A 12,380-nucleotide genomic window follows, 5' to 3' on the forward strand; every position below is an offset into this window, starting at 1 on the left:
TATGTAGATAGAACATACACATACAAACATATGTTCATCCTGTTGGACTCCTTTTTTTTTTTTTAATGACTCAGAGGGCTTTTTTTTAAGTATCTGCAGATAAATGGTTAAAAGATGTAGCTGTTTTTTTAGTTTGGAATGTTGTTAATAGTATGAAATTTGCTTCTCATTTCTTAATGATGCCAGGCAATGTAAAAATAAATTACAAAACAGTATCACCTCCATTACCTTTTATAATGACGCCCTAATATTCTAATAAATAAGTCCATCTCTCAGTTGTACTTACAGGTAAGAAAATGAGGGCCCTGGTTAAGTGTGTGACACAAAAGAATATTAGGGAAATTAAGATTCAGAAGGGAATGAGAGGGAGGTAAATACAACATTGAACTCTAGAGAAAACACATGCAGTTATTTTAGGATTTGAGGAAATGTGTATCAATTAATAAAGTCATTTAATCCAATGCATTGAATGCATCTGACAGAGTTAAAGACTATTAAAAAGTTCTGTTCCTTTGGGACCTTAAACTTCATGTTAGCAGCTATGAACCCAGACTTTCCAGACATATCACTTGGCACCTTTTCAACACTCTCTAAAATTTACTAGGACCTAAAGAACATCACAAAATATAGATAGCAATTGCCAGCAATAAAGAAATCCAGTCTATCATAAAATCCTGCAATATACTTTAGGATCCTCTATAAACCAAAAACTAGATATAAAAGTGAGGATTTTGTTATTCAAATAACTCTGTTTCAAAGTTCCTGGACCGTTGTGCAGCCAGCTCCTTTGCAGAGAACATTAAACTTCAAGTGGGGAGTTTCAAGCCAGCCTGGGCTTCATAGCGCATTCTAGGCCAGCCTGAACTACCAGTGAGACCTTGTCTCAAAACAGAAATGAAAAGAAAAACGGGATAATCAATAATGAATATGTCCCTGGGTTGCTGAAACAGGGAGGCATACAGTACAGAACTGCACTAATGGAGGTTTATGATGAAAGATAATTAAATCCAGCACATAGTCCAGTTGAGGAAATGGGAGAGAAGCTAACAAACGTAACACCTCCCAGGAGGCTCTTATTCTATTTCAAAATCATGCTGCCTGTGGATTGCTTACTGACCACATTGTGGAAAGAAAGACCATGATGTTTGATTCTGCTTCTAAAGAGTGACTTGACCAAAATAAAACAAACCAAAATGCAAAGCAAAAGACAGAGAGGGTGCTGGAGGCAACACTGCCTTCCACCAAGTTTTCGCTGAAATCCAAGGGACACTTCACTTTCCTATTGCCATGGCCTTCTCCAATCCACTAGGTCCCTGCCCAATGTAGCCTCCGCGCCGCTTTCACTTTGGTCTTGACATTGGCAGTGATGAAGCAGCATTTGCTGAGGGCTGTCAGGGTAAGGGACTAACCAGTGGGGCAGTATGGAGAGCAGTCCTACAGGGTAGTAATATCAACCGATCCCATCTGTGTGGAGCTGTAATTCCACATGGTAGAAACAGATTTACTGTGGTTTCCTATCACCTTTTTCTCTTTTTCTAATATTTATCTTATCTAACAGTTTAATTGCACTGAACATCCTCGGTGACTTTAAACATCGAATCAGTAACTGCCTTCATTATTTTATTGTAGTATATCTCATTTTGGAAGAGTATTGTGGTTTTTAACCATTGTAAGCCCAACAGATAACTTCCTATCCAACTGCATAAGTTTCTTTTGCTTAAATAATTCTTAAGCTTTTTGTTAAAACAAAAGGCTAAGCCTTGTAGATCAGCTTATTGGTTAAAAGAACTGTTTCTAGGCAGAAACTAAACTAATCTTTATTTTACAACTAGGCTTTTTAAAGAGAAAACAATGCCAAAGATAAATGATATCTTCGAAATTTTACCTCTTCATTCTGGTACAATGCAGAAATTTATAGTCACAACAAGTATATATTTATTCCCATTTCTGTAACTATCAATTATGATAGCTTGAATTTAAATTCATGCATAATCACACATTGCAAACAAATTAAGTACAAATCATACACAATCCAACCAGGTGCATCCACTTTAAATTACACCTAAAATGGATTTTTTTCCTTCATTGATTAAGTATGTTTTGTAAACATGATAGAAAAAAATTTCCATATTTATGAAACTAAAAGTGGACCAATAGTCATTAGAAGAGGATCATAAATTTTAAAGAACCCAGGAATAAAATGTGTAATAGTAATTAAGAAACAAGTTAACTTTTGTCAGCCAAACACATTATAAATAATAGCTTCATCTGATCCAGAAATTTCCTGTTATTTGTGCTTTAATCAACAGAAGAATTTAATATTATTTTATCATAACTGGTTGGATCATGCGCTGATAACAATCCAACAGTTAATTTAGATTTTTTTCATTTTATCTTTAACAATTTAAAATTAACATATCTAATTATAATAATTTAAGTACTTGGAAAGTTAAAGTACATACCACAAAGGACCATGCCTAGAGAAATACAAACACAAGAAACATGTTTATAGCTCTCCACCAAAATAATCTTAAAGCAGCAATGTCAAGGAACAAATTCCTATTATGACATTTTACAAGCAGAACATACAAATATACTGAGCTCTTTGTTATACTATTTTTTAAAAATACAGGATATATGATACCAAAAAAATTGGCAAATCAGAATTTATATGGACTATTATTCAATATGCTCTCCTTACATGTTTTAAAATTATTATAACATATATTAATTACCCCTGTAATTTCAGCAAGAAGTTATCTCTTGCAAACATGTGATGTTACAACCACTATCAAATGATTGCTAAACCAGACTCTGGGAAAAAAAATGTAGAAGCAAATTGGCCTAAAACATCTGAGAATCCCAGATATTTAGAGGATGTGAAAGTGTGCCCAGTAAAATAAGTACAAGTGTTAGAGCCAGGATAACCTGGATTTGAATCCAAACTTCCAGTAAGTTATTTAACCTTTCACTACTTATTTCCTCATGTGGCAGAATATCTTCACAGTGGTGTTATCCAGGTGAGATGGGATAATCTACATCCAACTCTGGAGTTGTTGGTTTGTAGTAAGTGCTGGTGTGTGAAGCACTCTCATGCCTTCTTGGAAAGTCAGTCCCACAAGGCAGCCACACCTTGATCCCACCTAGATGCTATCAGTCAACATAAACTTGATGTTCCATTTTTAAATTTAGATGTGACATTTATGATGAAAGGGTCTATAACAACCTGGAAGTGTATTGTCAGTGAGAGATAAAGTGACACAATACGTTACAATTATGATAAAGCAGGTTCTTGAATAATATATAGAGTAACTCACACTACACAATTACCATAAACACTAACAAATGATTTGGGGTTTTTTTATTGTTTTGTTTTGTTTTTGGACTGAATAGACTGAGCTTTATTTTTAAATTCAGGGGGGAAATGGTGAACCTTTGAGAAAATTAAAACAAAATACCTTTTTAGGAGACATGGTGGGAATAAAATTATTGCTTACAACAATTTTAAGTGATCAATAAATTTACAGTTATTTCATGATAGAGAAAAATGCCATGTATCTGTAGCTAACAAAACATTTTGAATTTTCAATGGTAGTGATACAAACCTTCCTGGATTGGTTAAAATTAAATGATATCTATATGAATGATACCTTGCCTCACTCTGTGATATATAACTAAATCATGTTTTAGAATTCAACTCCGTCTTCTCAGTCCAAAAGCTGTCAAACCAGGCACTACCAAGAGATTCTGCCACGGTATGGCAAGTGTAGAGTATTTCCACTGGCTTCTTGCAGCCTGCCAGGCTGCTCTCCAAAAAGGGAAAGGCCAAGCTCTACCCACTTCCACTTTATCTGTTGCACATATCGCCTCAGATTTCACTGCAATAAAGAATTCTCTGGCTTAAAAAGAAGTTTCACACTCAATGATGGGAAGAACCCTCAGAAGAGGAGTTGTGTTGTCTGTCCAGCAAGTGCACATCTGTCTTCATGACCATTCTATCCCCAGGAGCTAGATGAACTGTGCATATGAGGTACTCAATCAATCAGGATTTATTACTGGATGATGACTTTCTTATCTGTGTGACTTCAAACTGATGTGACTGTGACTGAGCCACTTTGTCTCTTCAAGGCTCCATGCTCTCTTAACTGTATGCAATGGGGGTGTGCTCTTGGTAACAGCTGACATGTATGGAGTATCCACTATTTATTGGACTTGGCTTTCTTTCAAACTTACCTGTGTAGTTATCATCCCCATTCCAGAGATGAGGGAACTAAGCCCAGAGAGTTAAAATAATTTGGCCCAGGTTCATAGCTCATCACTGACACATGATGCAGCCAGTTTGGCTCATAATTCATATTCTTATCCTCTATGACATTCTGCCTCTAGTTAGGCCAAAACTAATTTGAGACACAGAGAAGTAGCCAGGACATCATAGCCCTGGTACCAATTTTTATGAATTGAATTACATAAGAATTGAGGAGGCTTGTGGGGGCAGAGCTTTTAATCTGTCCTGCCTATAACCAGGCTGCATAAGTGTGTCTACTGGACTCTGGTTGCAGAAGCAGAGGGCACAGCCAGTAGAGAATTCCTATAAGAATAAAAGGAATCTTAAAGAAAGTCCCAGAAATTCTTTCAGGTTGGGACTACAGGTTGGAAAGGAATAGAGATTATGGAAACAGCATGGTATGTAGTCTTGAAGTCCTAACATAGCCACACTGAGCACAGGATAAAGATCCATATGGAGTCCAAGTGTAATTCTGTGGGGTTCGGGCAACCTCCCAGGGATTCCTCAATGGAATTAAACACAGAGGAAGGGAGCATTCTCCTTCTCACCGGAGAAAAAGCCCATAAACCACTGCCCCATCAGTACCAAGAACTGTAGTGAGTGAGTGACTGGACAGGATCTGCACTGCTGTGAGCACAGAGAGCCACACAGATCCACACAGCAAGTGGCAATGACCATGGGCTTGATATAAGAACACAGTAAACATATCTCCTGGGGACTCCCACAAACAGTTGGGTGTAGGCTTCAGAAAGAAGTGGAACCAGAGGACTCAAGTAGCAATGGGAAAGTGAGCTCATGTATATCCCTGGGCCAGTAAGCTTGGGGGACAGACATCAAGATTACATGGGAATGAAAGCAGTATTAAGTGTTTCATCCACCTCATGGTAGTGAGGAGCAAATAAGAAATGGAAAATTAATGTGCTTTGCCCATGAAATGAAATGGAAATGGTGTAAGAGGGAAGGAGTGAGATTTTGCCTAGATTATTCAGAAGGATTAACTATATTAGATGTCTTCATCTTTTTGGGTCATAGATGCTCTTCAGGAGTCATCAAAAGCCATAGACTTTATATATCTATATGTACATACATAAATATATACATATATATGTTATATATATATGTGTGTATATATATATGTATATATATATATATATATATATATATATATATATATATATATATTTTTTTTTTTTTTTTTGTATTACTGGGGTTTGAACTCCGGACTTCATACTTGCTAGGTAGGCACTCTACTACTTGAGCCACTCCAGCAGCCCCAAAGCCATAAACTCTTAACCCATGAAAATGTCTTCTCCTCCCCTTCTCAAAATGCAAGGGTTTTTTGTTGTTGTTGTTGTTTTGTTTTTTGCTAGTTCTAGGATGTCTTTTTTCCCTACCTTGAAGTTCTAGATCCCAGGCGAATGACCCCAGTCTTCCATTAATGTTGACCTCTGCAATCATATCTGCAGCCCTGGCATTTTTCTTCATGGAACACAGGTCAGTAGCACTAGCTATAATGAGGCCCCTTTTTTCACTGTGGCCCACTTTTTTATTGGCCACAGTTCATACTTGATCTCTTGTATGTGACTGGGTGTTGAGTTCAGGGACATATATTTGATGCAATTGTGTTCAGCATATGACAAAATTAAGACATTACGATAAATGTCACCCATCCTTGTTTAGACATCCTGGCCTTCTAGATTCTATTGGAAAGGACATCAGGAGAGCAGCCTTGTGTAGAAGGATTACCTGTGAGGAGTCAGGAGACTCCAGAGGCTCTGGATTCTGGTCTTGTGTTCTTACTTGAAAAATGATAGGAACTTGAGCAAATCACTACTAACCTTAAGTCAGTCTCTTCATCTGTAAAGTGGATAACAAGAGTTGCCTGTTTTCCAGTGCTTTTTTTAGAGATCGAATGAAATAATACCTGGGAAAATGCTTTGAAAATAGACAGATGCTGGGCAGATATGTGTTATTGTTATTATTATTATTATTATTTGCTAGAAGCAAACAATATTTCTTTGAATTTTTTTGTGGGACTAGGGTTTGAACTTAGGGCTTCTCTCTTATAAAGCAACCACTCTATCATTTGAGCCACACCTGTAGTCCATTTTGCTACATTTTAGAGTTGGAATTTCTCAAACTATGTACCGAGGATGGCCTCAAACCACAATCCTTCAAATCACAGCCTCCCAAGTAGATAGAACTACAGGCCTGAGCCACCACTGCCCAGGCTGGAATGTTATTTAATGTGAGAAACTGGCCTCAGGTTGTGGGGTATGGTCAGTTAGAGCAGAGGAGTAAGGGGAGTGGCCGTTCTGATCACTCTTTGAGTTTTGCTCCTGATGTTATGCCCCATTCCCCAGGCAGAAGCCAAGTCCAGGGCATGCTTTTCTTTTCCAAGAAAAAAACATCTGATTTGATTTTTCTTCCTAAGCGGTCTGAAGCCCTAGTCAGTATTATAAATTCAAGTGACCCTAGCACCATCACTTACCCCATTGGCAGCTATTCCCCAAGATCTGGCAGCTCTAGGAAGGAACTAATCATAGAAAGGTCTGGAATCCTTCTGAATAACACATGCTTCCAACCTTGACCAAATCAGATTTCTAAAAGCCATTAGTCTGTGCCCCTGTTGGAATTTATAGGATAAAGCCACCCTAATATATCCCATGTGTGGGTGCAAACACTGACGCTTTAACATCCACCAAGGAAAGCAGCTGCCAAGACACTGCTGGATGGGAGCAACGTGGAGGACAGGAGGTGCCGTGTGAGGTCACTTGTACTCAGCTCGGTTGTCCCAGATGCTCCCTAGCAGCCAGTGATGGGTTCTGACTGCAGTGGTGCTTCTGAACACCAGGACCAGACAAGAACAGGTGGAGGTGGTAGGCTTAACATTTTCTTGGCTTTGTGTGCAAGTAAAAACCTTCAGTTCCTTAGTTTTAAATAATGAATAATCCTTTAGAATGACCAAAAAAAAAATCATAAAAGTGGAAACTTATATGTAATAGAATTGGGCACACTGTCAATGATTTAAATATTTTTGCAATAAGATTTACAAAGCAAAATTAACAGCTCCTGTGTAGACTTCTAGGAGAGATTTTTTTCTTTAGTAATAAAGAGTAAGAAACAAGGGCAAACATACCATCTAGCAGAGTGTCGAAGTGTAGCACTTGCAAGTACTCCTTCTCCCGCATGAAGCCCCTGAGGGGGGTGGCCCAGCCTTCGCTCAGAATTTGGACCCACTGCAGGTCCACCTGCAAAACACAAAACCCCATGGGAGGTTCCATAAATCCTGTTTCTCAGGCATCTCTGAGGCCCCAAGGCAGTTCTTCCTTATTCAGGTGATAGGAGCATGAGGCAGACCTTTTCATGTTTAAGTGTTTCCACAGGTTATGAAAAAAGGAACAGATAGGTATGATTCTAGAACTTGCCCATGGACAAGTGGTAAAAACAGTCCAAACTGAGATAATTTAATTGACAACTCTAGGCTGTAACTAGCACCATGATGTGCAACTGAGTTGAAAATTCACTCTTCATTCTTTTTTTTTTTCCACAAAAATTCTGATTTGGCTTTGTGTTTTTCACTTACTTATTGGTCATTTGACTGAATTGGCCAAACCATTGTCTGTAGTAAAGCCCAAAATTATTGGCATGGTACTGCAAACCCTTCAACGTCTGGCCCCTGGGACTCACTGAGGGTCTTCCACCTCCCTCTGCTCCTGGTTGGTACCTATTTGCCAATACCAGGTGATGTGTAGTCTGAACATACATGTGGCTTCAGTCCTGTGTTTCATCTATCCTTCTCCTACTCGCCTGCAAATTCCTCTTCATCCTTTAAAACCAGGCTCGTGGATCATTGCTCTGAAACTTTTCCTGTCATCTCTGTGGCTCAAAGAATTATTAGATTTTTTAAAAAGTTTTCCAACTTATAGACCTTTTTATTATCAGAACTATCATACTGCATTACTATAATTATAATGTTTGCTCATCTGTGGAGTGTTGGGGTGCTCAGTATTTATTTTACAGAGTCGGGGGTTGTGTTGACAAGTTGGTAATGACTTACTAGAGTATGGTTCTGTGAGCTAAAGCAAGTTCCCTACTCACCTTGCGTCTCATACAGTCTGTAAAGTTTTAATGAGTAATTAAAAAGGTACCCCTAAAGACTTGATCATCTTGTATGGATCAACTAATGCTGACCCCTAAAAAGGTCAGGTGAAGGGCAATTGGCCAGGGTTGCATCTTACACCTTCTAGGTAGTAAAATCAATGCAACCCAAACTGCTTCCCTCTTTCCTCAGACTGGACTCTCCCCAGTGACAGAAGAGCGCAATTTGCATGTCAAAAAGATTAGGGACCTTGTAGCACTTTTGATCAGGGTTGCTTTTTATTTTCTTCAGGCTCCTTCTTGATCGCCCAAGAAGAACTTGCATCTTGGACAATCTATCTTCTCAGCCACTGCCAACAAATAATTATTGGATTTCTGCCTGCATTTATGCATAACTGGAGATATTAGGCCAGCTATGTAAATTATCCTATGTAAATATAGATGTCACTTTCCCAGACTGCCTCCATTCATGGGACGGACCAGCTGCTTTGTAGCAAGATTTGGGAACAGATTTGCTCAGAGAAGAGATTTAAAAAAAAAAAAAATGGCAAAAATGAAGTGTTTTTCTTCATATACATTAGCTATCTCTTGCTCATTCCTTCCTCATTATCAAGAGGAATTGTAGATATTATGACTTAGTATAATGACTTATACTAAGCCTAATTCTCCTCTGGTCATCCATACAGTTGGTACCCTCTTACCTTGGTAATTGATAGTGATGGGAGAGCCTCCGCCTCAGCTCGGACTTGGTCAAGTTTGTTTTCCGGCACGAAGAGCTCGTGGATGCCTTTAATGACAGTATGAGGTACGATGCTCTGAAATGAAAAAGAATTGGCAACAATTTCAAGTGAAAACTAAAAAAGAATGCTTCTGCACAGATTCTCTCTTATGGCTTTATTAAGTTAAAAGAGAGAGAGAGGCATCAGGTCCTACCTGCTCTTGCAGAAGCTCTATCACCTGCTGGACACAGTCGCTGACTGAAGACAAGTTGGTTTTAAGTACACACTCAGGAGTTTCAGGCTTCTCATAATCAGAATCAATACCTGTAAATCCTGCAAGGCATCAGGGGAAGTCACTTCTGTGCCAGCAGAATAATTTTTGAGTCACTAGGGTGTAACACATGTATTAAACTGAGAATTTGGATTATAACAGAAAACAGCCACCCTGACCTCTTGCTAAAAGTAAGAAAATTTACAACTGTATTTTCAATATGGAAAGTTTCAAATTAACAGTATCTGGTGAAGGGCAAGTCCTCTACAACAGATTAGAATTAAAAAGAAGAGCAAAAAGGAAACTCCCCCTCTTCCCATGCTCACACAAACATCCATTTTCTGAACTTACTTGCTTATGGCCTAAGTGACAGTTCTGAAAAGATAAAACCCCACATTGTAATAAGCCCCTGGACGTACTGAACAGATTATGATTGGATAAAAAGTTGTGTATGTTCTATGCAGTTTTGGAAACAGAGTTTGAAACTCCAGACAGATTTCTGAGGACAGGAGCAGAAGCTTGCAGGCTGGATAACCATAGCAGGTGATGCTTTCTGCTTCTCTTACCTTTAATCTCACCAGCTCTGGCCCGTTTGTAAAGACCTTTTACGTCTCGGCTTTCACAAATATTTAGAGGTGCATCTACGAAGATTTCAAAGAATGGAAGTCCTGCTGACTCATGGATTTTTCGGGCATTCTCGCGATCCTGAAAAACAGTACATTTAAGAATGTAAGATGTCTGCAGTGGTTTGAACGTGTCTTCCATAGTTCATGTGTTGGAAACTTAAGCCTCAAATTCATAGGCCGATGGATTTTGAAGGTGGAGCTTTTGAGAAGTAATTAAGACTAGGTAAAGTCATCAGTGTGAAGACCTGCTAGGATTGGTGGCTAGGAAAAAGAGCCAGGCATACTGGTGTGTGCCTGTGATCCCAGCAAGAGGAAGGCTGAAGAGAGGGGAGGATCACTTGAATCCAGAAGTTCAAGGTTAGTCTGGGCAACCTAGCAAGACCTCATCTCAAAAGAGAGAGAGACCTGAGCTAACACATTTCCTCTGTCTTGCAATGTGATGCCCTCTGGCATGTTACAACACAGCAACAACACCCTCACCAGATGCTAACAGATGCTGCCACCATGCACTTGGGCTTCCCAGCCTCCAAAATCATAAACCAAGTAAATCTCTATTCTTTATAAATTACCTTGCTTGTGGTATTTCATTTTAGCAACAGAAAATGGATTAAGACAAATTTTCACAATGAAATTCTTCCTAAGAAAACATTGTGTGCTTTGGCACTTGATATTCTTGAGAGAACATGGACCTTATGTTCTGCAGTGTCCTCTTCAAACATCCAGAAATGTCACTTTGATAAACATAGCTGTCTCAAAAACTTCCAGAGAATACTACAGAAAACAGCCTTTCTTGGCAGGACAGTGCTGGCAACATAGGAAGATTTCGTGGAAAGGATGTGTGTTCCAAGCACATTGTACATTATCTGTAGCTCCCAGAAACTTCCTGATGAAAACAAGGACAGTGACACTCCCCCTCAGTGATGTCCACATTAAACACACATACCCTGCTATTCTGTAGTAAACTGTGCTTTTCTTTTGCAAGCTAAACATTCTTGCTCAGGCAACTGAAATTACAGGGGTTTAAAGTCCTTATTTAACTTTTTTTTTTCAACGCTGGCCAAATGTCCCTTGTCATTGTGTCATCTGAGGCCCTGGCATCTGAAAAAAAGGAACTCTCTCTTTATAACCAATAGTAAACAGAGGGAAGAAGGGAGTGCCTGGGGAGGAGGAACTGTAGAGAAATTGAAAGCCTACTTTTGTGTCCTCCTCTCTGTCCTGTCCTGACCTGAGCATTAGGGAGTTATGTGTGTACAGAGCCAAATCTTTTTACCTTTGCAAATGGAGAAATGAAGCTGGTAATGCAGACCAGACCAGCGTCAGCAAACAGCTTGGCTACCTCAGCAATCCGGCGGATGTTTTCTTCTCGGTCTCCAGGAGAGAATCCAAGATTTTTGTTAAGGCCACGACGGACGTTATCCCCATCCAGAGAGTAACAAGGGATGGCATAGGAGACAAGGTACTCTTCTAGAGCAAAACTTATCGTTGTTTTTCCAGCACCAGACAGACCTGTCCAGAACAGGCAAGACAGACTGATGGCTTACGATGCTAAATTGTGAACTAACTTGGCCATTTTAAATGTAGCTAAACTGCCTTCCATTTCTCTGATTGCAAATCAAAACCATTAAAATCTAGAAAAAATACAGTTCGTTACAAGCCAAGTACTTGCAGTTGTTTCTAATTTTGAAATAACTACTTGCTCCTGTTAGGATTATAGGCTTTCAAAGCAAGTGGGGTTCACACATACAGAGACTACATATGGCGAGGGGGCTACATATGGTCCTTGGTGTGGTCTATTTTGCCTACAAAGCATTTTAAAGATTAGAAAGCTGTGCATTCAAATCCAGACTTGGCTTGTGTTGCAAAATCAAAGGTGTGGTAACAATGTCTCATATCCCTTCATATGGCAGCAATTAGCCATAGTGGAGGGGGACAGGCAGCCCTGAGAGATTGGCAAACCTACCTCTGTTGTCAATGGGACTGAACGACTACCTGACACCAGAGCCCACATGCTGTCCTTTGGCATCAAGATTTTTCCAAAATGACTCTCAAAACAGCACAGACAGCCATCCCAAAATAGACTTAGAAGTATTTGGGGCTCTTAGGAGTATTTACACTCTGAGGTGCAAAGGCTCTTAGAGAGTCTTAACATGAGAAGAGTCACCATGTGCTGTCCATCGTTCTGTCCAAGCATGATTGGAACACACTATAATTTCTAGATAAGGGAGAACATATGGAAAAAAAGGAAAGAAATGCAGCCTGCCAAAATTATGTAAGAGCTCACTATCTGACTACCCTAAAATACTAGCACTCTAAAAACTCACTTTTCCTAGTGAGCTCTGAACCTGAAGAATAATCCATGGTGCCAAGCCACTGTCAGA

General features: G+C 39.3%; 1 protein-coding gene across 2 annotated transcripts in view; it reads right to left on the minus strand.

Annotated features, from left to right (window-relative positions):
- The window catches only part of Papss2 (3'-phosphoadenosine 5'-phosphosulfate synthase 2), a 75,206-nt gene that overhangs the window by 14,909 nt on the left and 47,917 nt on the right, over window positions 1-12,380 (minus strand). Inside the window, exons 3-8 of one of the 2 annotated variants that reach the window (XM_074078838.1) lie at window positions 11,273-11,508; window positions 9,943-10,081; window positions 9,320-9,438; window positions 9,088-9,201; window positions 7,425-7,536; window positions 2,463-2,477 (exon numbers count right to left, since the gene is read on the minus strand). In XM_074078838.1, the coding sequence (XP_073934939.1) occupies window positions 2,463-2,477; window positions 7,425-7,536; window positions 9,088-9,201; window positions 9,320-9,438; window positions 9,943-10,081; window positions 11,273-11,508 (735 nt within the window). The remainder of the gene's footprint in view (window positions 1-2,462; window positions 2,478-7,424; window positions 7,537-9,087; window positions 9,202-9,319; window positions 9,439-9,942; window positions 10,082-11,272; window positions 11,509-12,380) is intronic. The other variant, XM_020156712.2, reaches the window with a different exon arrangement.

This window comes from Castor canadensis, chromosome 7, assembly GCF_047511655.1.
Source record: "Castor canadensis chromosome 7, mCasCan1.hap1v2, whole genome shotgun sequence".
In the NCBI taxonomy this organism is placed as follows: domain Eukaryota; kingdom Metazoa; phylum Chordata; class Mammalia; order Rodentia; family Castoridae; genus Castor; species Castor canadensis.